At 42.9% G+C, this 26,501-nt stretch overlaps 1 protein-coding gene and 1 pseudogene across 4 annotated transcripts in view; both read right to left on the bottom strand.

Moving 5' to 3' along the window:
* Positions 1 to 756: 756 nt before the first annotated feature.
* On the bottom strand, positions 757 to 5,813 carry LOC111757565 (non-histone chromosomal protein HMG-14-like; annotated as a pseudogene).
* Positions 5,814 to 5,978: 165 nt separating this feature from the next.
* Positions 5,979 to 26,501, bottom strand: part of Zfyve26 (zinc finger FYVE-type containing 26) — a 62,945-nt gene continuing 42,422 nt past the window's right edge. For all 4 annotated transcript variants that reach the window (XM_063241188.1, XM_063241187.1, XM_003472367.5 and 1 more), the window contains 13 exons: positions 24,325 to 24,356; positions 23,385 to 23,521; positions 22,329 to 22,549; positions 18,863 to 19,010; positions 18,424 to 18,633; positions 17,437 to 17,655; positions 14,479 to 14,676; positions 13,580 to 13,779; positions 12,608 to 12,749; positions 12,121 to 12,180; positions 10,898 to 11,080; positions 10,278 to 10,322; positions 5,979 to 8,026 (listed from right to left, as the gene is read on the bottom strand). In XM_063241188.1, the coding sequence (XP_063097258.1) occupies positions 7,823 to 8,026; positions 10,278 to 10,322; positions 10,898 to 11,080; positions 12,121 to 12,180; positions 12,608 to 12,749; positions 13,580 to 13,779; positions 14,479 to 14,676; positions 17,437 to 17,655; positions 18,424 to 18,633; positions 18,863 to 19,010; positions 22,329 to 22,549; positions 23,385 to 23,521; positions 24,325 to 24,356 (1,999 nt within the window). In that variant the 3' untranslated portion in view covers positions 5,979 to 7,822. The remainder of the gene's footprint in view (positions 8,027 to 10,277; positions 10,323 to 10,897; positions 11,081 to 12,120; positions 12,181 to 12,607; positions 12,750 to 13,579; positions 13,780 to 14,478; positions 14,677 to 17,436; positions 17,656 to 18,423; positions 18,634 to 18,862; positions 19,011 to 22,328; positions 22,550 to 23,384; positions 23,522 to 24,324; positions 24,357 to 26,501) is intronic.

The following is a 26,501-nucleotide window of genomic DNA, read 5'->3' as shown; positions in this document are numbered from 1 at the left end:
AAAGAGTTACTTCTTGGAGCCACTGAAGCTGAATACATGTGTAGGGCTGTGGTGCATCCCTGGGCATGGCTGAACTGAGACTGAGGAGATGCCTGGGGAGCAGGGGCAAGATAGGCCATAGGTGAGACCACCTAGAGACTTTCTCTTAGATAGTTTTCCTTAATTAGCACCTTCTGTTGTGTTGTGTGGAAGGGTCCTTGAGCCCCTTCCAAGAACCTGTTCAGGTTTCCTGCATTTTCCACTTCAACCCCTTCCTTGCTTTGAATAAATACGGGCTGCCCAGGAACAGTCGGTCTGTCTCAGCTATCAGAGTTATGAACTCTGCAGAGGATTCTAGTCCTCCTGGACCCCTACAGATCATATCGCTGTCTCATGTGTTTGCGCCTTCACTGTGCACTCTTTTAGGAGACTGGAGATCTAGGGGCACAGACCCCAATAGTTACTTATATCTCACTGATTCACAATTGTCATATATACTACCTAGTCATATTTTCGACCTTTCCCAGCACATTAACAAAATTAGGCAAACTGGACTACCAAGACCAAAGATGTTACAAAGTGCACACGACTGAGGGCAACAATCAGGAAGTAGTTTCCTTTAGGAAACAATTCTGCTAAAAACATGAGACTATAAGTTATTTAAAAATCCAATATATAGTAAATGGATGACCATGATTCCAAATTGCCATTTAGCATGCTTTGTATTGCAGGATGTAACACTAACCCTCACTGTGGAATATTAAGCTGACACCCAGCCAGTCAAAGCCTGCCATAATTCAGTATCCCACTATGTTCTGGTTCTACCAAAAAATAAACAACCCGTGAATGATTTCATCTCTAAAAAATTAATCGTTTACACAAAAAAAAATGTGGTGAGGTGAGATTCTCTCCTATTTACAAATGTTTCTAGAACTACTAAAAACTTGCATTTACAAAATAGTTGATAAAAGCATTCTTCTGGATCATACAAGAAGGGAGCCGGGACCACGGAGAAGACACGGTGTGTGTGTGTGGTTAATCAGACTTGGCTTCTTTCTCTTCTTCGTCAGAGGCTGCGATCTCCTTGATTTTTTTTTTTTTTTTTTTTTTTTTTTTTGTTGTTGTTTGTTTGTTTGCTTCTCCATTTCCCCGCAGGTAAAACCTCCTTGGGTTCTTTAGCCACTTTGGCCTGTTTTCCCTTTGCTCCCCTTTTGCCAAAAGTGCTTCGTTTCCACTTTCTCAGGAGCAGGGTTAGCCAGCAACCTCGCCGATCTCCTCCAGAGCTCCTCCTTCGCGGCCCCTTCGCTGAGCTTCCTCTTGGGCATCTTGGTGGCGGGGTTGGGGGGTGGGACCCGCGGGGGAGGCGGTGGGAGAATCACATCGTGTTATTTTCTGTACAAATAACATCCATCCAAGAAGTTACTTTTATATTGGGCAATTCCTTCAATAAGCGACTCAGAATGGTTCTGTTCAATTTAACAGTTCAGCCATGCTTTACTGAGCATCAGGCACCGGCCAAGCGTCTATGAATATGAATAAAATACAGTCCTTTGGCCTCTGGAAGCTTGTGGTCTGGTGATAGAAAAATAGCCTTCAACAAATAACTTTAAAATGTTTCAACTTCTCAGTTATTTCTAATTTGACATGTGACAGTCAAACAACTGGTGCTCTTTAATATTTTAATAATCTTTAATGTCTAAATAGCTGCACAGAACCATGCATGGTGGTGCATGTCTATAATCCCAGCACTCAGGAGGCTGAGGCAGGAGGATCCTTGCAAATTTGAGACCAGCCTGAGTTAAGAAGTGAGCTCAATGCCAGGCTGAACTGCATAGCGAGACCAGGAGACTTGAGACTCAGTCTCAAAAAAAAAAAAAAAAAAAAAAAAGGCACTGATATTTTTAACTTGGGCAGCATGCACAACATTTAACAATGTTAATAGTAACACTCATGAAGGAAAAAAAATGTAGATTTATGGGTGGAGTATGATGCATTCCATTTGGGTGTGCTAATATTTTCAGTGTAGCTTAACCACATAGGTAATAAGTTTTCGGAGAAAGAGTTAAGGGGATAAATTTGATCTAGCGCTCAGCCAGTCAAGATTTCTGAAGCTATGGGGTTGGAGGGTACTTCTGTTTACATGAAATGGCCAGAGCCTTGAAGAATGAAGAGTACAGCCAGAAAAGCACAAGATTTGTAGATGACACTCAGTATCTGTTTGAAGGAAGAGTTTTGATCATGGTGGGCTGAAGGGTGAGGTGGTGGGACAGTGAATGGTCTCTAACCAGAAATGACAGGAAGGATTGGGGAGGAGGAAAGTGCGTCACCACGGAAACCATTCAGGAACAAGATACTCGATGAATTTGTTGTAGAACTTGAAGTGTCAACCATGGGCTAGTCATTATTACACTGTGGAAGAAGAAAAAGACCAAGAAAAGGCCACTCATTGATGCAGTATTTGGTTGCTTAGGTATTCAGAGTCTTAATGGAGTTTGATCTGTTTTGCCTAAGCTCCACCCAGACACCTGGCAACATTGGCAGGTCTCATATTTCTAAACCTAGTGCTCATCTACTCTACATTTACATTGGGTGTTTCAGTTTCCTTTGTTGTGGTTCATCTTTGTGCGGAGTCTGTACCGGATGTTTTCAGGTTTATTTTCAAAATTATTGTTTGTTGTTAAAGTTTTTAAGTGAGAAAATGTTTTGGGGAGAGGAGAGAATGCTAGCAATGCTACTGCCATGGCTCAAGTATCATCCTGCAAACATGCCAAAGAGGCTGGGTGGCAAGCAATTTTGAGTTCTGCTCTCCTTAAAGACCTTACAACTGGACTCAATATTTCACAAATTTGATGTTAAGATATATAGTTTAGCGATTTATTTTTATAGTACCTGAGGATTGCAGAGTTCCCTCCCCAAGTCCATTTTATTTCAAAGAGGGAAAAAAAAAAGAAAAAAAAACCTCAAAATTTCAAAACACGTTAATAAGGGGGCAACAATGGTACACACACTGTGCATTGTCATCCCTGTCATTCACCCAGCGCACAAGACACCTGCATTCAACTGTCCAAACAGTACCAGCACAAATTTTTCTCTTCAGTGAACTCAGAGAAATCAGTAGTATAGCTATCTTAACTATTTTTATATACATATATACATACGCAAATACATAATGTTTTCAGCTTCTCACATTGAGACAATAATGTTTACACGTGTCTGATTTATTTCACTTATGAATACAGGCTCAAGTTGCACCTATTTGCCTATAACAGTCTCCAGTCTATCTTTCTTTTTGGCTGAGTAGTATTTGATTGTATAAAAATACATCTTTTTTTATCCATTCCTCAGTAGAGGAGCATTTAGGTTGTTTTCAAGATTTGGCTATTACAAATTGTGCTGCTATGAACACAAGTGCACATATATCTCTGTAGTATGATGTTTGTAATTCTTTTGGAGAGATACCCAGATGGGCAATAGCTGGGTTGAATTGGTCCTCTTGTCTTAGTCTTTTGAGGAGTCTTCACACTGATTTCTACAGTGGTTGCACTAGTCTGCAATCTTGCCAACAGTGAAGAAGGGTTCCTTTTACTCCACAGCTCCTCCAGTATTTGTTACTGGTTGATTTCTTGATAATAGCCATTCTTTCTGGGGTAAGGTGGAATCTCGACGTTGTTTTAATCTGCATCTCTCAAATGACCAGTGATGTTGAACATTTTTTTCATGTATTTATTTACTGTTTTTATTTCTTTATCTGAGAAGTGTGTACTCATCTCAGATGCCCATGTTTGGATTGGTTCTTTAAAATCTGGGAAGGCTGATTTTTTTGAGTTCTTTATGTGTTTCCAGTAGTAGTCCTTTGTTAGCTAGCAAATATTTTCTCCCACATTGTGGGTTGTCTCTTCACAAACCTTGCTGTAAGAAGAGGGTTTTTTTTTTTTTTTTTTTTTTCTTTTTCATTTTTATCGGTACCGGGGATCGAACTCACAACTGCCTGCTTGCAAGGCAGGTGCTTATGCCGCTGAGCTAAATCCCCAGCCCCAAGAAAAGGTTTTTAGTAAGATGATATCCCAGTTGTTGATTCCCTGTGACAGACAGTTCCTGTGCAGTTGGGATTTTGTTCATAAAGTCTTTGCCTGCACCAATGTCTTCAAGAATTTTACCTACTCTATTTTCCAGCAGATTTAATGTTTTTGTCTCAATATTTTGATTTTTGATCCATTTAGAATTTAGTTTAGTGCATAGTGGAAGATATGGGTCCAACTTTTAATCTTCAGCATGTGCAGAGGCAGTTTTTCTTGCACTATTTATTAAAGAGGCTGTCTTTCTTCCAGTGAATGTATTTGGCTCCTTTGTTAAACATAAGATGGTTGAGTGTATTTGTAGTTATATTTGCCTCTTCTAATCTGTTCCATTGATATTCACGTCTGTTTTTATTTGCCATTACCACACTGGTTTTTTTTTTTTTTTTTTTGATACCACAGATCAAATTCATGACCTCATGCTTGCCAGGGCAGGTGCTTATCCTGCTAAGCTAAACCCCCAGCCTTACACAGTTTTTATCACAGTAGCTTTATAGTGTAATTTCAAGTCAGGGATTGTGATGCCCTGTCTTGTCTTTGTTGCCCAGGATTGTCTTTGCTATTCTGTCTCTTCTGGTTCCAGATGAATTTTAGGATTTTTTCTAATTCCATGATATATGCTATTGGAATTTTGATTGGGATTGCACTGAATCTGCATAACAGTTTTGGAAGTATGGACATTTTCACTATATTGGTTCTTCCTCCCCAAGAGCACAGGATACATCCATATTTTCTAATATCCTTTTCAATCTCTTTCAGAGTACTATAGTTTTCAACATAGAGGTCTTTTACATCCTTTGTTAGATTAAGTATTTCATTTTTTTGGGTGCTATTGTGAAAGATGTTGTTTCACTGATTTCTCTCAGTGAGTTTGTTATCTGTGTACAGGAAGACTATTGATTTTTGAGTACTGACTTTGTACCCAGCTATGTTACTGAATTTGATTATTAAATCTAGTCTTTTGGAGAAGTTTTTGAGGTCTTCTATGTAGAGTATCATGTCATCTAGAGTACAGAGTTCTAAAATGACAAACGACCTCTTGAAAAGTTTTACAGTGGGGTGAATATGATCCAAAGATGTTACAGGCCTGTACAACTATGCCAAAATGAAACCCATTATCCTGCAGAACTAGTATCTACTAATATATTACTTGAAGCATAAAAACACTGAAATTATTGCACTAAAAAAAGGCTTCAGGGTACTATTTTTCCCACTTCACATTGGAAAAGATCTCAGTGACAACTGCTCTGGCAAGACTATGGAAAGCAAGAATTCTCCACGCTGCTGATGGTGAGTCAGTTCTTAAAACTTCTTTGGAAGGTGACTGGCCTTATTTAGCAAATGCACATGTCCTCTGATCCAGCAATTCTGGGCAAAATATTCACTGCAGGATAATTTATTGCAGCAAAAGATGGCAACTACCTAAAATGTCTATCAGTAGGAACTGCTCAAATTACCAAGGCAGCATCTTCACCATGGAATATGTCATTAATGGTTGTTTGTGCAGAAAGTAGCTCTGGAAATATATTCTAGAGCTGGGTAAGTTAGTGGACTCTGGGAGGGAATAGGGCTGGAAGGGATTTTTATCTTTTATGCCTTATGAATCTATTATCTAGTACCACCATCACTACCCCAACTGAAGCAAAAACAAAACCCCATACAAAACCCAAAGCAAAACAAAACCAAGACAACAAGTTTTCTGGTGGTAAAGGTACACTGTTTTTAAGCACATAGAAAAGTTGAGATAAATTCTCAGCAAGGAGCCGGTAGTCATCATGGGACTCATTTAGAGAAACTTTAATAGTTGAAGGCCACCTGATCTTTCTCACTCATCTTTTTTTTTTTTTTTTTTTTCCTGAGAACACGAGGAAAAAGGATGGGAAAGAGCAAGACAGCACAAAGAAGTTCAGAAAACCAAGAAACTACTTAGATAGACATTTTATTGTGGCTTGCTCACGGTTAAACGTTTGACTCCTCATTGTGTACATTTGTTTTAGTGTTTTTTTCTGGAGACGACAGCATTATGCGCAGTTAGCCTCATCTTATGTCAGTCTGACCAACAGCTACTTACTTTATAGCTCAGCTATTTAGAGGGAAATGTCAGGAAAATCTGGTGTTAACGTCCCATATTCAGGGCCTTGAGACTTGTGATCCACTTGTATAAAGTGCTTACGTTCAGTGCAAAAAGGGCAGACTCAGAAGGGTGAGTGGACGCCAGGCAACAATGTTCTCCTGGGCGCTGGATGTACTCCGACTCAAGGAAAGGAAGGTCACTTGTCAAACATCACCTCAAAGGGATCTGGTATTTCCCTTACAGTCTTTTTCCTCTAAGGGGACTACCACTTTCAACTTGATAGACGTCCACAACAGTTGTTAATTTTACTATTAGAAAACTAGGTTCAGAGGGAATTCCACAGGATTTCTAAGCACCAGAGATAGTGGCTTTGGCTTCCAGTTTCTCTTTGTCTCAGCATCAAAGATGAGATCAACAGGCTGAGCTCCAGCTGGTGGGACTGAGGGGTGCAGACCTTTTCTTTAGGCCCTCCTTGAAGGCCCAAGTCATTGAGTATGACATATATTTTCTCAAATATTGTCACACCTCAGGTGGAAAGACAAGCTGCTGCACATTAAAGAAGTACTTCACCTAGTTTTCTACCAACTGTATGTGACCTGCTCATTGTCCTTTTATTCTAACTCTTGTCCACAGTCCAGCCCCTGACTCTCTAAGATGGAAAAGAAATGCACTGCTATTTCAGTGACCCAGTGTCCGCATAACCATCTGCAGTCTCCAGAAGACTGAAGGAAGCAGGAAGGAAGGGGAAGTGGTTTCCTGACCTATTCGAGAGGCACAAAGAGGAATGGAAATCAAGCAGATAAAGTCCAGCCATTCAGTCTGGCTGGCTACTATTTCTCTTTGCAGGTTCTCAAAGAAAGAACCATGTTCCCTCACCCATCCTCTTGGCAGTGGGGCTATGCACAAGCGCCAGCTCTGTGCTTTTGAGTAAACAACCACCCCCTGTCCTGTTTGGAGTGCCCTTCCTTCCCCTCACCCCTGGATGAATGTGGTGAGAACCCCATCTGCCTGGGTGTCAGCCAGGACACTCAGATATTGGTACTCAGAAAACCCTCTATTTCTTCTACCTTCCAAAGACTCATGTCAACTCCTTGTGCTTGTGACAGAGACACCTGGAAAGCAGTTTTATTCCAGAGATGGCACTTGTCCCAAAGCCATCTCTGAATTTGGGGAAGGGAAAATAAGCAATCCTTTTGGTGTTACTCTCCGATTTTTCTATAAAATTCCTCTAGTTATGAGGAGCTACGTAAGTGTGTCCACCCAGAAGGGACTGTGTACAAACAGGACAACCCGGGTTAAGAACCAAAACGCAGGAAAGGTTTTCAGACAGGCAGAAGTCTAAAGTGCCTCATTTCAATGGAGGACAGGCTTACTTGTTCAGAGAATGCTCGGGGCGTAAACATGAGTGTGCAGGAGCATGCACAGGTGTGTACAGTGTGCACATACTCACTCTGAGGTAGAAAGAACTGGCCATCTCCAGATAAACACACACAAAGTCCACAACTGTACAGAAACATGGCACTTGCGTGAAAGGTCCTGTCCTTGCCCAAACAGGCAAGTAAGGGTCCAATCCAGCTCTTTCCGACCTGGGGCAGAGCCAGATGAGTCCCATTCCACAGTGGGAAGGAGGTGGAGGGAATGGCTCCTGTCACCAGAATGCTCAGGCTACATTTTCTAGCTCTGCGGCCAGCGGTCACTTTCTGGAGCCTGAGCCATGGGAAGTGCGGGAGTGGCTTGTTAGAAGCCACTGCGCACAGATGTCCTGCACGACTGCATCCCCGCTGCTCCTGGCAGCCTGCTGCACCTGCTGCACAAGGGTGGTGGCCCGTGAGTGTTCTTGCTTCACCGCAATCAGGTAGGCAGAACGCAGTTTGCAGCATATCAGGTAGGCCTGAACCTGGCAATCAGACATGAGACAGTGGAGAGGAAATTGTCATTGGAGAATCATCAACAAATACAGGCGGCTGCATCAGGAAGCTCAGGTAGACAGATATTGAATCTCACCTATCAAATTAATAGCAAGGTTTTTGGGTCTTATTGTATTATAGCAACTTTCTAGATAGTACAGACATTAATCTATTACATCGTGTTATTTTATACTTTAAAAGTTAGAGGCAAAAAGATCACAAGTTCAAATCCAGCCTGGGCACCTTAGTAACTTGGTGAGTCCTTGTCTCAAAATAAAAAAGCACCTAGCCTGTAGTCATAAATGAGTATTCATTAAATGGATGAATGAATGAGCAAATGAATGATTATACCACTATACTTTTCTCTGACTCACTGATTTCCCATCCTCTCTTCCTTTGTGTTCAAACTGATGATTTTAAATCTTTTAGCAGGAAATTAGGGGCCAGGGATATAGCTCAGTGGCAGAAGTGCCTGCCTGGTAAATGCAAGGCCGTGAGTTCAATTCCCAGTAACAACAACAACAAAAAAGATACTAACAGGAAATTAGGAGGTGGGGAGCTGGAATGGATACATACACTTCAAAAAAAATTTCCAGTTAAGGTTTAACTCCAGTAGTTAGACTGATGTGGCTTCTCTTGTTTGGATCAGAAGCAGTTCACTTCTGAGGGAAGGGCTGTGTTACATATTTCCCATGTTCTCTGGTGGTGGTGAGAGCTCCTTCCCTCACTGGTCCAGCTCTCACCAGCTCCTCCCTGGATAGCAGCTGCTCTGGGCTGGGAACAGTGAGGTCCTCATGAGCTCCACCAGGCAGCTGGCTTTCTATTGCACAGTGGAGGGGACTATTCCTCTAAGCACAATGATCCTTTCTTTCCCACATGATCACTAGCATCTTCTCTAAGCTCAGCTATAGATGGCCTCCTACCATTGGGGAGAGGGGTCTGGAGTGTCCTGCTGTCTGGCAATGTGCATGCTGCTGTAGGGTGAGTGCTCACCCAGGTCTTCAGCCCCAGTCAGCTCCTACATAAGCAAAACATCACAAGCTGGCCGGTGAAATCCTTAGCAAGAGAAGAAGGGTATTTTGCCAGAGTTTGGAATAGGAATTGGGTCAAGCTGGTTTTTGGTAGGACCCTATGACCTGAGATTACTTATTCACATTAGAACAGCTGTTGAGAGAAAAAAAGATTACTTATTTGCATCAGAACAGTTGCTAAGAGATAAAAGCCTGAAGAAGTTGTAACAATTGGTTAGAAACAGCACACATCTTTACCAGGGACAAAGCCTCTGTCCTATGGAAAAGGAGGCTCAGTAAAGACTTAGAAAAGAACCACAGACTGGGACTCCGGGAATCTGGGTGTCTGCCTTGACTGTTGGGTTCCCATTCTGACTCTAAAAAAGGAATTCTCTGTATTTCAAAACACTGGAATTTCATCCTTTCCAAGGATATCATCAGGATGTTGAAGAAATAATGAGAGAATGTTTCCAACATGTTCTTTTCAACCTCTGCACTGAAAAATGTCCCACAGATTCAGCCCAGGATTACTAATGCTGCCAGGGAGAGTGGTTCTGTGTTTGTGTAAGAAATTATTTGCCAGAAGCTAGTTCTTCACAAGGGAGCCAGCTGCCACAACATTGTTCTGATAATGGCTAGGAAAGCTCCATTTGCGTTGGCTTTCTTGCTGCCTTCTTGTCCTGGGGACATGTTGGCAGGTGGCAGGAGGATCCATCTCATAGGCAGCAATGAATGCAGAAGGGGATACTGCTCTTCTGGCTGCCATGTCTTATAAAGACAGTGAAGAAAGGTTTGCTCATTTCCTACTCTGGAGATCCCAGTGGATGTTGCTAGCCAAAAGATTGCATCAGTTGTTGCTAAATGCAGGCTTTTCCTTCCAAGGTAAAGAAATATTTGCCCTCCTTGGGAGCCTTATTTAGTTAATGAGCCTAAAAACAGAAGATTTCCTAGGGCTCTCTGAGGGGAAACCTAAGTATAACATGGAGATTAAAGAGTACCACAGGCTGTTTTTACCTCAGGGATAACCAACTGGGAAGGCAAAGGCGGTAGTCAACATTCACCTGTTTCCTATCTGTTCTCTCCTGACCAAGTCCCAGTTTCACCCCTGGATAATGAAGAAGTTGAGGTACAAATAGTATGGAACTGTTGTGAGAGCAAAGCAAAGGGTGACAAAGCAAGGCCCGAGAGCTAGTCATCAGCATCACCGGCACTCGCCATCAGTTCTGCTCACCTTGTTGTCATCGTTGTGTATCGCCTGGATCAAGCCCTCCAGCTCCTGTGCAGGAGAGAGACACAGCAGCGGTGAGGGAAGAGCCTCTGCCAGGGAGCCAAGACCCAGTCTAGTTTTAACCCAGCCATTGTGACTTCTGGGTGGGGACACCTGCCTGACCCTTCTTTTTCTTTCTTTTTTTTTTTAACGGTACCCGGGATCGAACTCACAAACGCCTGCTTGCAAGGCAGGTGCTTATGCTGCTGAGCTAAATCCCCAACCCTTGACCCTTCTTTTTAAACTCCATTCCTAATACAAGAACAACAGAAGAAAGCTGATGAAAACACCAAGTCAGGCATTTGCGAAGAAGCAACATCTCCCCAGAAGTTGGTCCTTGGCCTCCACACATGGATGTGCCACTATTCACCCCACAAAGAAGTCATTCTGGGAACCGGTTTACAGGCAACATGCTTCAAAGGCCATCCTCTGCCCCACTCTGATATCCTCTAAAATCACAGGGTGCAGATTAAATTGTCAGTCCACAGACAGAGATGCATATAACATTAGGCAAGGGGCTATGGAGGGACACCTCCTGGTAGAGGTCATCACCATGAATTTTCTTTATAGAGGAGAAAGCGCACCTGGGGTGGGATTCTCTTGAAGGCATCCAGGCAGTTGAGGAGGATGGTGTCCCCGTCGCTTTTGGCTGCCATGCCAGACTCACTGACACATTTGAGCAGTTGTCGGATCTCACTGTACTTCTCCTTCTCCACCAGCTGTCGCGCAGCTCTGCAGTAAGTTATAGCTGCATCCAGCTGGAAGTCCTGAAACAGATCATGGTGGTGAGCTTTGCATGGGAGGGAACACGGACAGTGGCAAAGCAGGCAGTGTTTAAAAATCACCATGTTGATTATAATCACAATAGAAAACAAACATAACAAACCAAAAATGAGCACAAGGTTCCTCTTAAACGTCAGGCAGACATTTAGGGTATGCCCTTAAAAATCGTAATCTTAGTATCTAAAACAGTGCACCTTACTTTCTTCGAATTAAAATTCCTAAGACCAGTTTGTTCTTTCTCTCTCCTGAGTTACCTGCCCCTGGGGTCAACGTGGGAATTGGTGTTCGCAGTGATGAAACATCTGGTGCTCCATTAAAACAGACCAATTCGCCAAAGACTTGTCTGCTGAAAGCTGCCAGATCAATAGGCACCTTCATCCTGGTCTAGGTTAACCCTTATGCTACAGAGCCTGGCAGTGTGGGGAGCTGCCTGTTTGCCTGCCCACAAGAATAGTGGTGTGTGGAGAGCTTTGTTCAGCACTGAAAATGGCTGGCAGGAAACACACCAGACGGATCGCTGATCCTTGGGACATGAGCACTGTGCACTGTGCTCTGCCTACCAGAGCAATGACAATCCTTGATTTATTTCCGAGGATGTCTGTGTGGAACTCTCCGGTGGTGGTGGGCTTAGAGATGCTGTCCCTTGGGGTCCCCTGCTCCAGCCCCTGCTGTAGTGCCACAGCCCTACTTGTGTCCTTTTATCACAAGTAACAGAAAGTGCTCTTCGAGAGCCAACTCCTACAGAGATGGAAGGTGAGCAGTGTTTTTGCAGGGAAATGGTTGTGGGGAGCTGGCCTAGATCTGGTACCAAAAAGGTACTGATTTGGTAACTTCATTGGTTATTTGGCTTTTGCCAAAGTCAAAGAGACTTTGCATTTGACATAGTTCTATAAAAGCCACCACCCTGACTTTAAGGTACACATAAATCTGCTTTGCTTGGAATAAAAGCTTTCCAAAGAATACTGTGGAAATGTGGTCAGGTGCTCACTGTGTTTCGCACAATCTCAGATAATCCAAGTCATACCTGCAGAACACGGAATGCAATTCCAAAGCCATCCTCTACATTTTTCCCTCCCAACATGACCTAAAAAAAAAAAAAAAGGAGGAAAACTTGCTTAAGGAGGCAGAAATTACTAGGAAAGCCCCTCAGAAAGAATGAGGACCCCCACTTATTGGACTACTCAACAAATGTTTGTTGAGGCCCAATTCAGACACTAGACACACAAGAGCGATCAAAATGGACATGATCACCCTGTGTGGTGACACATGGCTGCAATTCCTGCACTTGGGAGGCTGAGGCAAGATTTTGAGTTCAAAGCCATCCTGGATAACACAGTAAAGCAAAGCACCACAAAGAAAAAGACTTGATCCTTAGCTATCCACAGCTCACGTTCCAGTGGGTTAAGTGGGAGTGAGACACCAAACAAACAACTGAAATAATCACAGAATCGCAGTTACGTTAAGTTCTCTGAAAGACAGAGGTAGGCTGCTGGAGATAAGCACTGTACTACCTTGCAGGCAACATCCATTTTCATATGGTTATTTCCAAACAGCGTTGGCAGAGGCAAAGAGGTGACCTGAGAAGTCCCAGCACTTTCACACCGATGTAAGAACCGGGTCACTTCCATTTGCAGCTGAAGTGTATTCATGTGCCTGTGGGGACAGAAAATGCATGGCCCATGCTCAGGAGGGTAAGATGCCTGGGCCCAGTGACTGTGAAGCACGAGAAGATGGGAAAAGGCACAGGAATGACAAAGAGAGAAGGGACCCAAAACACTCTGAGTGACAAGACAAAAATGGGCAGCCTAGTACCTCACATAGACACAGTGGTTCAGCTGCTTTGTGGAACTGGACAAGGGCCCAGCATAGAATCAGTAAGTACTTACTGGGCATCTATGTGCCCGGTACAACAACTGAGGTCTAGAATGGCATGAGCTCTGCCCTTGCAGAGTTCAAAGACTGAAGGAGAGATGAACAGTAACCAAACCCAGAATTCATTCAGTGATGAAGCCACTCAAGGCAATGCTGGGGAGTGGAAAAGCATTTGCTTTAGACTTTAGTGTTCTAAGCACAGGGACCAGGAAGCATGAAAGCAGACAGCAGAAAGGGCCAGGTGTACTGAGGAACACAAACGTGTCAGTGACTGGCACTCAGCAAAGAGAGGAGCACACGATAGAGATGGAGACCAGATCACCGAGGCCAGATCACAGGGGACCCATTTTGTTTCTTCCATTTTCAGAAGGGTGAAGTTTAATCTGGTTGTGGCAAGTGATCCTAATCCTCTCTCCATTCCCCTCTCCCTCAACAAGTTCCTCTGTGGCTTTCTAGGCTTGTATCAGACACAGTTAAGCAAGGATGATTCCTTTCAAATGTGTTTTCTTCAGGGTTCAGAGTTAGGGAATAGGTGAGAACAGCTTTATGCCCATGGACACTCAACCCAGTCCTCCTGCTCTGCATTAACTATCTCCCCCTCCTTGAGCTACCTGGACACATCAGCTGCAGTCATTTTCTTTCGGAAGAAGGTGGATTTCTTCCTTCCTGAGCTGCGGGATGTTTCTTGGAGGTAGATTTTCAGGTGGTCCTTGGCCTTAAGTAGCCATGAAAGCTTCTCTCCCAGTTCTGTATATGACTTTGCTTTGTGACTGAAGAACCGAATACAGGTCATGGCGGCCCGGACTTGGTCCTAGAAGAGGAAAATGAATATTCTGTCAAAAGAGATCAGGGAGCTGCAGTGAGATGAGAATTCTAATCTGAGCTCCACCCATGAAACAGAGCTGCATGATCTGGACCCTGCGATATCGCTATATTTTTCTCCCACTCCTCTCTTCTGCCTTGCTAAGAAACATTAACCACTTTTACCACCAGATGAACTGACATTTGGTGTTATTCATTGTAAGAAATCCTAATGCGAACTGATGGAGGAGCTCTTCAGGTGGACGCTACTTCACCACTGAAGCTATCTAAAAAATGGACATTTCTGATTCTTTATTCACAAGGGCTTTACTCTTAACAGCACTGAATAGTTCAATTCCTTTAAGATTTAGTGTTGGCAAGTCTCAGACAGATTGAGAGATACTCATTCCTTCTCCCTCTGCACATTTTCTTTAAAGACATTATACCTTTTGAATTCTGTATCATTTTTACCTTTACATTCTTTGAATTATAAAGAGTGTATTACAGATAAGATTAAACTTTGCCTCTTAGTTAATGGTGAAATCCTAGAATTATTTAATTATTTAACCATGCTGGAAAGCAAGAGGGATTTGCTCCAGGGTCAAATAGCAAGGCCAGGGATCAAGGAACAGTGCAGTTCCCTCTTCTTGCACAGCTTGCCCTGCCTGGCAGGGCTTCACCTACTGAGGGGAGCAGGAGGTGCTGGTACCTTCATAAACTGCTGCAGCTCATAGAGAATATGGTAATAGTTTTTCTTCTGTAAATGCTGGCAGGCGGCAATCAGGTATGTTCCCCAGGTCTCCAAGGTTGGATCGATGGATTCCAGCAAGTTTTCCAGAGTATGAAGCTTCCCACTTTTGTAGCTTGGCTGGAAAATGCCTTCAATGAAGACTTCTGGAGGACTTTCCTGGAGCAGTGCAAGGTGACAAGTCAGAAGTGTGGAGCCTGCTTTGGACATAGTCTGGGATCCACTCTGAATTTCCACCTACTCACGTCCCTTCAGCTTCATCCTAGGGTAGTGCTTGTTAACCTCTGTGTGTCACAGATACCTCAGGATCCTACTCTAAGGGACTGCTTCTTTTCTCTTTTTCCTCTTGCAGAAAAACTCTGACAATTTTCTACATTTACTGTTTCTACTTTCTTTCCTAGTCTTTTCTCTTGAATCCACTCTGCTCAATCTTCTGTGCCCAAATTCTGATGAAACTATGACTTAGGTCCCTTGGCACCCCTAATTTAATCCCACCAGTTAACTCTTAGTTTCCCTTTCCACTTGCTTTATGAGCATCTCTTCCCTACCCTCATGCTGGGGACAGAGACCAAAGTATATTAGCACTCTCTACCGCTGACCTGTACCTCCAGCCTCTACAGCAGCTTTTAATACAGAAGATAGCTTCCTCCTCCTTGGAAAACTCTCCAATTTTTACTTCTATTAACTAATTAATTCTCTGTTACTGGGAGTTGAACCCAGGGAGTGCCAAAGTACATTCCCAGACCTTTTTTGCTTCTTGCTAAATTGTCCAGACTGGCCCTGGACTTGCAATCCTCAGTAGCTAGGATTACAGGCATAAACTACCATACCCAGCTTAAATTTTAATTTTAATTGAGAAAAACTATTTGGTCTCTAAGATATTAGCTTTCTAGCCTTTCTTTTTATATCTCTGCTCACGCCTTCTCAATCACTTCTGCTGTTTCCTCTTACTCTCCCGAGAGCTTAGGAGAAAACTGTTCTCTTTTCTGTCTATAAATTTTCTCTCAGGAACTTCATTTAGTCTCAGGCTTGAAGTGCTGTCTATGTGCTGATGATGCCTAAATACCCGTTCCCACCTTGCTTATCCCTCTTGAAATCCAGAACTGTATATCCAACTGATAGCCAATTGCCTACTCAACAAGTCCTGGACTTTAACACGTCAAAAACAATGATTTTTACTGTGCCTTGAAATGTGCTCCTTCTAGTCTTTCTTTTCCCAGACAGTAATATAATTCTTCTAGTGGTTCAGATCAAAATCCTTAGAATGTTATTTCTCTCCAAAATCCAACATCAAATTCATCAGCAAGTCCTACTGGCTCTCCACTTCTCACTACTCCACTGTGCCACACTGACCCAAGCCATCGCCATCGCCATCGCCATCACCATCACCATCACCATCACCATCACCATCACCATCACCATCACCATCACCTGCCTGGATTCCTGCAAGTCTCCTCCCTTGTCTGCCAAGATTCCAATCCTATCTCTTTTCTGTTTTAAGACTTTTGGAGATAACATAGTACATGATGCAATCAGGAATATTTAAGTAGCTTAAATATTGAGTCTGACATGTGGCATAGAGATAGGATTTGTGGTGAAGTGAAATATTGGAGCCGATTCCTGGTAGGTCCTATAGCATGTTAAACAACTTGGACTTCATCTAGTGGAGTGGGAATCCACTTGAAACCCTTTTAGGAAGGGGAGTAACATGAGTGTTAATGTTTTAGGAAGTTCATCTGAGCAGGCAGTATGGGAAAAAGGGAAATAGAGATCGGGCTAGAAAGAGATCAGCTTCCGTACCCCACACACACAGATGTCACTTTTGCAATGCATTTTTGAGTCCTTACCTGCTTAAGGATAAAGGTAAGGTTCCATAAGAATAAAGGTAAGGTTCAGTTCAAGGGTAACTGTGATTATAGTAGATAAAAAGAAGGCTTCTTTCTAGCTCCAAGAAACATAAAATAGGGACAATGCTGTCGTCAGCTGCCACTAAGCTGATTAAGTAAGCAGCTTAACTCTTTGGACTATGCTTGCCCAGGGGAATAGGACTGCATGATTTCCACTCTGCTTAAGAGAACTATCTTTAGCTCTAAACTCATTTGAAAACAGTAAAAGGAAAAAAGCAATTAAATTCTAGGTAACAAGACTTCTTCATGATTCTTGAGACCTAGTTGGTGGCTAAGGCATGGCCAAAACATTTCTCTACCACTGTCCTGAAGGATCTGATACCAACATTCTGTGAACCACTAATTTCACTGGGAGCCATCCTAGAAGATATGTCTATTCGTAAACTTTCACAGGCTGCTGCTTGATTCAGGGCAGTCAAATGATACTAACATTTACCTTGAACTCCATTAATTTTCTATGAAATTTGGTAAGTAACCCATTTCGCAGCTATCAAATATTCAGATAAAGAAGGAAGGCCAAATGGTCATAGTGAAATGGAGTCCTGATTGCTTATCAGGGGTGCCAAAGAAATTCTACACTTCAGCAGCACCTTTGCCTCCAGTGGGAGGGGGTGGAGGATGGAAAAACAAAATGAGCAGAGCACATTCTCCTTTCATGATATACATGATACGCTGTGGGTGACAGCTCTGAGTAGACACCAATGCAGCCCAGAAGGTTCGGCAGTGTGCCCGAGGCACCCAAGACTCATACAAGGCATCTCCTTCTACAGATCATTCTCTGATTCTGTTCCATGTTTTGAGAAAAGGAACTGAATCAGGAGAGTGATTTGGGATCTGAGTTTAAGAGCTGTGACACAGCGGTTGCACAATGACTGTGTTGGCCCAGTCTTCCATTTTGACCTGACTCTGCCAGAGCTGACCTCACTGCTCAATGCTACTTTAAGTCAGAGGGGGCCCAAGAGATGTTGGGGAAGCAGGCACTGCCCTTTGTGGCTGAGTCCTGGAGTCCTACCTTGTTAAGCAGGTGCAGCAGGGCTTCCCGGAGGCAGCTATGTCTCATGTAGAAGCTGATGATGGCCAGGTTGGTGCCATAGTTATGCAGGTAGAACAGGCACTCTTGGTAGTAGGTGTTGTTCATGATCTTCCCCTCGGGAATCACCTCCAAGGAGAGGCTCTGGGTCCGAAGGGTGGCTTCTAGTTCCCTCAAGGTGGCGAAGTAATCATCGTCTTGCTGACAGAACAGGAGGAAGAATGAAAAATGGAGATCAAGGAGTCCTCAGTAGCCAGTGAATAATACCTTCAAAGGATATTTGGTAGTGTGATAAAATCTCACATTCTAGGTTTAAGAGTAGAAAAATATATGACTACAAAATTGTATATATTACCTGGACATGGTGGTGCATGAATATAATTCTAGCATCTGGGAGCTTGAGGCAGGAGGATCACAAGTTCGATCCTAGCCTAGACAACTTAGTGAGCGCTGTCTCAAAGTAAAAAGAAACAGAAAAGGGGCTTGGGGTGTAGTTGAATTACTAAATTTAATCCCTAGTACTGCTGAACAAAAAACAAACAAAAAACCAGACAATTTACCAAAATCTGTTCTTGAGATAAGGTCTTGCTACATTGCCCAGCTGGTCTTAAATCCTGCCTCAACCGCTTGAGTAGATTTGATTGACTACAGACATGCACCACCATGGCTGGCTCTAAAATAGTAGTTTGGGTATGAGATTACATATGATCTTCATTAAAAAAAAAAAAAAAAAAAAAGGTTTTCTGTATTTTGCTTTTTTTTTTTTTTTTAAAGGGAGACTCTGTTTCTTATCTAACTATACCTAATTACTAGTCTAACTATATGTAATGGAAAAAAAGGCAAAATAGTACACTGGCAACCTCTGGCCAGGACTGGCATTGTCACTGAGTTTAGGGCAATTCTCTTTCCCGGCCCTCTGTTTCTGAGCTTTCCTTTCATAGCTGCGCAGTCTGCCTGCTTTGCTCTTACCAAGGAAATGACAGGCCTCACTGTAGACTCCAGGTACTCAACCACATCCTGGACCAGCCTCGAGCCAAGATTCAGCTGATTGAGGTCAAAGGGGGGCTTCAGACAGCGACTGAACTTCTCCCGGGCTGCAGTGAGGTTCCCAGCTTTGAGGCAGGCCATGCCCCAAGCATGCCATGCCCCAGTGGAATCAAGCCCAGTCTTTGTGGAGACCTGGGAGAAAAATTGCTCCTTTTAGAGAGAGTCACTGCACCGCCATCCAGCCTGAGTCTCCCAAAGACTGATTCCATTTCCTTTAGCCAACCACCTCCTGGCTACCTCGTTTGCCACCATTCTCATGCTGGCGAACTGGTCACACCCTTGGGTCAGGGCAATAGCGACTTGGCAAGACCTATTTGCAAGGCTAAGTAAAGGCACCTTACTACGTGGGGGGTAGCAGTACCTCAACTCCCAGGTGGTAGTACTCAGCTTCCAGTAGTTGGTTCCTCAACCTGGTAACTGCAGCGGGCTGCAAGATCTGATCTAGAGATGGTACGTGGCGATAGGCAGCTGCAACTAAAATATTCAGCACATCCACTTTGCTGATGTAACTATAGGCAGGAAAAGGGCAGAGCAGTGAGGTTACATAGAGTCTTACTAAGATGCCTTGGTGTCAAAAATCTTCTATTTCATTTTCAATATGAAATGTGATGAGAACTAAGAAGCATACAGTCTATAAGGAGTGAAATACACAGAGAATGTTTATACTAAAAAATTCATTACAGGAAAAAACCCATTGCCATGAGTCCCCCTCAAAATGCTATCCTTGATGCAAACACTCTTATCGTTCTTGCCACTTTCTGATGCAGTTCTAGAGGCCCTCTTTCATGGGTCTTCATGAGGTGTGATACAAAACATGGTTAATGTGGCTGGCACTTGGCTGGCACTAAGTAGAAAGGAGGACTTGTAAAAACATTATGCGATGTCCTTGCCCATCTTAACCACAGGATCTGCACTGTGTTACTTCTGGCCCTTCCCCCAAACCCAAATGACCGTGAAAAGTAAACATTTTGAAGCAATTTAGGACGAAGCAGGAAACGGGACTTTGAGAACTACTTTGGAAAAATGATGGGATAAGTGTGTCCAAAGTAAGAGAGCATTTTGAGGGAGGGATTAATGGCACTATGTCTTTCCTGTAATACATTTTTAAAAAATTTAAACATTCACCATTTTTTTTTTTTGTCTTTTTCCTTTTTATCGGTACCGGGTATCGAACTCACGACTGCCTGCTTGCAAGGCAGGCGCTTATGCCACTGAGCTAAATCTCCAGCCCTCACCATTGTTTTTGACCTGACCTTCACGATATCGTGAGTGAACTCTCTGGAGTCAGACTGAACCCCAGTGCCATCGTTTAGTAGCTCTGTGTCCTGGGGCAGCTTTGTTAATTTTTCTGCCTCAACTTACTAATCTGTAAAATGAATGTAATATCTGGGAGTCTTCAGAATACAATGGAAAAAGCTCTTTTACCACAAGCAAAAGAGCTTAGGAGAGTGTCTATAACTTTTTTTTTTAAAGGCTTATTGTTAATTTTTTGAGTAGGGATGTGCAGAGCTTCTATCTGAGTCGAGGCTTTCCATTGAATATTGGGAGCTTACAAGTTACTTTTTGTTTCTTTGGAACCCTGCTAATTTGGGAAGGCAGATTCTCACATCACTATCTCCTGCTGTTTCTAGTCTGAATTTGATATTTTTTCTCTGGGCTAAGTATGGGCCTTTCTTACAGCCCACTATGATTTCCTTCTGTGATCTTAGTCCTGACATTTAAGGATTATAAAAACTTTATAAAGGGCTGGACCATTCTCTCTGGCATTGCTGAAAAAAGGCCACATTATTGAGTTATAATTCTACTAAAAATCCTGTGGACCCTAACTGGTCACCAGTTAGGTAAAGGGATTCTGTATACTAGTGATTTTCAACCTTAACTTTGTAAAGTGTAGAGAAGCAGACTTGCAACCATTACATATTTGTACATTTGAAAAATGGGACTATTTGACATAGATGATGAGGATTTTGTAAACACATATTTATTTGTTTGTCTACCAGAGCAGTGTATGAAGCTAGAAACACTAGAATGCTCTGCTAACCAAGGGTGCTTCATTGGTTTGCATGCCAACGCATGAGAGATAAATCCCCTCCCATTTATCAGTAAAGCAATGGAAAGATAACAGTCCTCTACAGGGAGTATGCCTGAATGTAGTCTGGGCAAGAAAAGACACATAAGTTGAAACCATAGCTGCACATTGTCCAGGAAGCCCATGACACTTTGGGATGGGTGAGAATTTCACTGATGAGCTTCTTTTATTTCTGCTGTCCTCAGCCTAAAGGATATTTCCTCCACTTATTATAGACTTCAAAAGACATATAGAACTTGATGTTAAATACCCCCCATCAGAATATTTTCTTTTGTTGTGCTGTGTATCAAACCCAGCCCCTGCACATGCTACAGAAATGCTCTAACCCTAAGATACACCCCAGCCCTCTTTTTCTTTTAATAGACGTTATCTCATTTATGTTACTAATATTTGAAACTTAAACCTTTCTTCCATGTTTATTTTCTGCTTTTTGCTATGTCAAGATGTTTCTGGGGTTTTTTCCCCGTCCTCCCATTCCATTCAGTAATTTGGTTGATTTTTGATTCTTTTCATTGTTATTATTTAGGGGAGTACTGGCGATTGGTTAACATATGTTGTACCTATGAGTTTACCATCAGTCCTTCATATATTTTTTTATTTACTTATTTACATGGGTCTTGCTGTTGTCCATACTGGCCTCAAATTTTTGAGCTCAGGTGATCCTCCAGTCTTTATCCTCCCAGGCAGCTGAGGCAGCAGGTACATGCGACTATGCCTGGTTTTTCATTGTTATTTTTAAAACTTTACTTAATACATATCTATTTTTTCATTCAACAACTTGAAAAATAATGTAAGAGGCATTGTTGCTTATTACAAAATAGTGCAACTTGCCTACTTTTGTCCCATCTTCATCTGCTTTTCTCAGTCTCAGAAATAAAAAGAATTACTAACATTTTTGGAGCACATGGTATGCACCGGGATCATTTCTTAGCCCTTGACATGGATGGTCTCATTTTATTCTCCTAACAGAACAATGAAATAATTATTCCTATCATTCTCATTTGATAGAGAAGCAAACTGAGGCCCAAAGCTATTAGCTGGGAGGTTCTCCGAGCAAGGATCTGACGAAGGGCAGCATTTATACTTCAAAGACAAGTATGTTCCCTACTCCTAAATCTGGGTAGGATTGCTGCTAGGAATATTCAGCATGAATCTGGGGAAGGGCAGAGGAGCAGGGAATTAGTTTTCGATTTCAAGTTAATGAGTGAAGTCAAGGCAGCTTGTGTAGAAGCCTCGGGGAGGCCCAATCACTCCTTTTCCACTTTATAGCTCAGACTGCTAGCATGACCTAGGGACCAACCACTCTCCAAGGAGGTGCTGTTATAGATCTGTTATCCAGAGCTCCGACAGGTCACAGTCGGGGGTTGGATGGAGCTTGGTGCAAGGCTAATCACTGGGCATTCAGGGAGGATGCATTTCCTTTAACAACCAGCTCGTCACTAAAGGTGCTTCCCTAGATGATTTTAATTATAAATTAACTAGCCAGTCTTTAGTTTCTTCTTGATGGGGGATAACGAGAGAAACTATTTTAAGGATACACTCTGGGAAAGAAAAGAACACAGGCCAACAAGACACGGTGAGAAAGACTACTTGTGACGGAGGAGTATTGCATCAGCATCAATGTGAGATACAAACATTTTAGTGTGTCCTGTCAGAGGACAGGGGAAGAGACATGAAAAATAATAGTGAGATGAGAAGCAGCAGCTATCACCGTGTAAAAGGATGGAGACTCACATACCTGTCACAAAGAGCCAAGTCCTGGCTCTGGCCAGCCTTAACGAACATCATCTTGGCACTGAAGAGGAGCTGCTTCATGATGTCAGTGAGCAGTCCCGCATCCACCTCTGGGTTGGTGAGGCCCTTGGACAGCTTGCAGCAATGGTCAATTAGCTGGTGACCACAGGCAACACTGTCCCGGTGCAGATTCAGGATGGCAATGCACAAAGAGGCACTGGGAGCCTGGCCAGGTGGCAGAAGAGAGAAATACACAGTGAACTCAGGGACAAAAGCACTGTTCCAATGCAGAAGTACCGCATAAACTTTCTTCCCCATTTCAGATGTAGAAAAATTTTGGAGCACAGAGTCAAAAACTCCACAGTGAAACCAAAGTGGAACTAATCAAATTTCAGATGTCCTAAGTGGCACTGCCAAAGCATCGGCTGTGACTGTCACCTTTGTGAAGTTCCCCAAAGAAGCCACATCTATATTAAAGGTCCTGCAGACTGTTTAGCTAACCAGAAAGTTGTGATTATAGAGAGATTAAGGGTCAAATTATCTTGGGCTATCTTTAATCCTTTTTCTTTTTTTGGTTTTGCACAGGTGACCTTAAATTCATGACACTCCTATCTCAGCCTCCCAAGTATCAGGAAGTAGAGGTGCACACCACTACTGCTGGCTTCTTCAGGACATTTTAATAGTCATTTATCATTGATTTCTGTATCTGAGCTAACATCCTCATAGCTTCTAGGTATACCTCTTGGACTGTATCCTGAAGCTTAGCCATCCTCTCACTCCTATCAACCCTAAAGCTAATGCTGTACAGTAAAGAGTTGTGATTTGCACTGACATCTTACAGGTGCCATCTATTCTATGAAGCTTTGCTTAAGTCTCTTCTTGTACATTTTTCTGAAACGCTTCGCAAAATCTGCCTGGATGGCAATAAGTAGTTTACTGGTCTTAGTTCTAATACTATTACACAGCAGCAAGCAAAGGAGGGCCAGGATGGGTTCACCTATCTCTGTATTTCCTGCCATTTACATCATACAGAAATTTAAGTAATGTTTTATTGTATTACCTGCTCATAGTAAAATTCACTCCGTACCAACTCATTTTCTTCCCCATTCAAACTCAAAATCCATTCCACCTCAGCGGCTTTGGGCACTTTCACCACAGCTGAATATGGAAGGCTTTCAGTCTTCATGCTGTCAGGTGCTGCGAAGAGAATTGTTATTTATGTGTCAGTCCCTGGCTGGCAGTGCAGTCTGGCTTAGTCCAGTGAGCTGGCGTCAACTGCAGGCACATACTGTTAGTTGTCTGAAGGTCCTTTAACTTTCTTTGGTCCTTTTTGTTTCCATTAGCAAACCCCATTAGGCACCTCAAGCCTTTCCTAGACACAGATCTGGGATAAACATCAGTGTTTGTCATGATTGTGCTGCTTCACTTAAGAGACCCTGAAAGGCACATGCTTCTCAAGTGGATGGCTGAGTCACTGATACACTAAAAACTAACCTACTGATGAGAGACAGTAGCCAAAATACTAGCGGTGATTCCCTAAGAGGAAAGAGGGAGCATCGGGTGGTAGAATGGCAGTGAAGGGGGCTGGACAGGAAGGAAAGATTCTACTAAAAGGTAAGACCAAATTGCTGCCTCTTCAATGCTGGCTGGGGCTGTCCAGGTGGTTCTTGATACAGGTAATAAGACTCTGGCTCTGACTTGTGGTATTGGGACATGGTGCTTAACAGTACCAGCAGAAGTTGGCCAGGCCTGGTGGTAAACACAGAGGACTTTTACAGCTTGAGCACAGGTCATGGATGGCAGGACATGGCTTCAGGAGGTAACGAGCCATTAGCTAATGGGCCTCTGTGATAGGTTAATATGATGAACTTTAAGGGAAATAGGTTAACAGGTCAAGAGTTTCCTTAGGCAAATGAGTTGGATGGAGTTACTAAACAGTGTATCAATAGATACAAAGATAGAGCCAATTCTGAGCATATAAACAAAGAACTAGGTCTTACCTTCTGGTTGGCCTGGATTCTCTTCTGGTGTACTAGAAACAGAAAGACAAATTAAATGTTTGAATTCTTCCTTTCCCTCAAGTGTATGACATTGACATTTACTGAAGTCAGATACCAGGGAACCATCTGTAACTCCTTTCTTTTCTCCTCTGTGACAGCCAATGTCTCACCAGTCCATCTCTTACAACCCCTTTTCTTGTGCCTGCCTCAGTGAGGGCCTTCATCATTTATTGCTGGAGGTTGTCATAGATTCCCCGGTGGTTTCCTGGATGTTATTCACCTATTCTCTACTTGGCAGCTATGGCAAGTTTTTAAAAATGCAAACCTGGTCACATTGTGTTTCTACTTAAAATCATTCAGTAGCTTCTTGCTTCTCAGGGTAAAAATATTCTATGTTCACAGTTCAACAGATAAAATCCTTTCTGGTTTGGCCTGGCTACCTCCTGAAGCCGTGTCCTGCCATCTGTGATCTATGCTTACGCTATAAAAATCCTACTTCATACCAGCCCTGGCCTACTTCTGCTGGTGCTTGCAAACATTAAGTTCTAATGCCACAAGTCAGAGCTAATGTCTATTACCTATATGAGGAACCTCCTGATCAGCCCCAGTGACATCAGAGAACAAGCCCAAAGTTTTTGTACCATCAATTAATTTCTCCCAATTCAGCTACCAGTTATTAAATCCAGGGTCCACTGACCAGAACCTCAGCTCCTCACCTACCTATTTACAGTTCCCCAAACCAATTGCACTTTTCTCCTGCTTCTGCCTTTTATTCCCATTTGGGTGTGGTCTTTTTGGCTTTTTCTGACCAACTCCTCATTCTCTGAAGCCTATCCTGTAAGGGTTCTTCTGGGAAATCCTTCTGACCACAAAGGCTGAGCTGTAAGTGCTGCACTAATGCACTTATCCAATCAACTTGTGGTCTGTTTGTTGGCCATCCTCCTTGGTTAGGGGGAAGTGATTTTTGCAGCATGATTACAGATAAAAGAACCCCCACTTATATTAACTGGCAATTTCAAATCTCAGCAGTATGGGTAATTTCTGTCCTGCACCTGCAGGAGGAAGACAGTGGTATATCAGGGCCACAGAAACTGCAGAATAAGCATGGTATGTCTTCCTGTCTATGCCATTGTAATCATCACAGCAAATAATGATCAAAAATGTTCACATTAAAATAAATGCAAGTGGGTGTGTTGACATACACCGGTAACCCCAGCACTTTGGGAGGCTGAGGTAGGATGACTGCAAGTTTGACCCCAGCCTGGATAACTTAGTGAGATCTTGTCTCAGAATAAAAAATAAATAAAAAGGGCTGGAGTACAGCTCAGTGTGGAGGTCCTGGGTTCAAGTCCCAGCACTGGAAAACAAAACAAAATGCCCTACAAAAATGCTACTGACTTGAATATAAAACCCAGTCAAGTCTATTAAATACAGTAAAATATAGAAAACTCAAAATAATTTTGCTTTTTATTAGTTGCTTTGGTTCATCTTGCTAGGTGCTTCAGGAGTTTTAGTTTCATGTTGGTTTGGTACTAGGAGTGGAAAAAGTTTAGCAAGACTGAGTCAGTAAACACGATCTTGATCTGTCTTGCCAGGGGTACGAGTAGCTGATGCAATTTGTCTGCAGGTGAATTATGTGTAGGAAAGTATGAGAGCTTGTCTAACTGTACTAACAAGCCAGCATGACTGCTCAGATTAGAGCTGATGCAAGTGATGCTCAAATAGCTGACAGGTGTGGACAGGTCCTTTTCAGTCAGATGAGACCACATGAATCAGGAGTGGCCAGAAAATCAGTAAGGGGTGAAGAAAGATCTGTGGCCTCAGGCTGGAGAGGGAGAGAAGAGCTGTGTCCTCATTTCAGATAATACAGCAAGTAAGAACTCTGAACACTGCTTAGCCCTTAACCTTACTTCCTCTTAGTAGTTTCTGTGACTGACAGTTAGATCTAAAATGCCATTCCCCTCCCCCCCCCCAGGGCTCTGATTTTATCAGTGGATTACACTGAAGAGATTGTGCTCTGATGGTATTGGGAGATGCTAGACACAGGAGGTGGGGCCTAATGGGAACCATAGTCCCTGGCCTCTTCCTCTCTGGCTCTTTCCCTTTTTTCCTGCTTCTCAGCTGCCACGAGGTGAATGGTTTCCCCCACCATGCCCTTCTGCCCTAATGTTTCTGCC

This window comes from Cavia porcellus, unplaced genomic scaffold (genome assembly GCF_034190915.1).
Source record: "Cavia porcellus strain 051 isolate PalLab524CR breed Dunkin Hartley unplaced genomic scaffold, mCavPor4.1 scaffold_31, whole genome shotgun sequence".
Taxonomy (NCBI): domain Eukaryota; kingdom Metazoa; phylum Chordata; class Mammalia; order Rodentia; family Caviidae; genus Cavia; species Cavia porcellus.
Note: the sequence above shows the minus strand (reverse complement) of the source record. Positions and strands in the feature narration are given on the sequence as shown.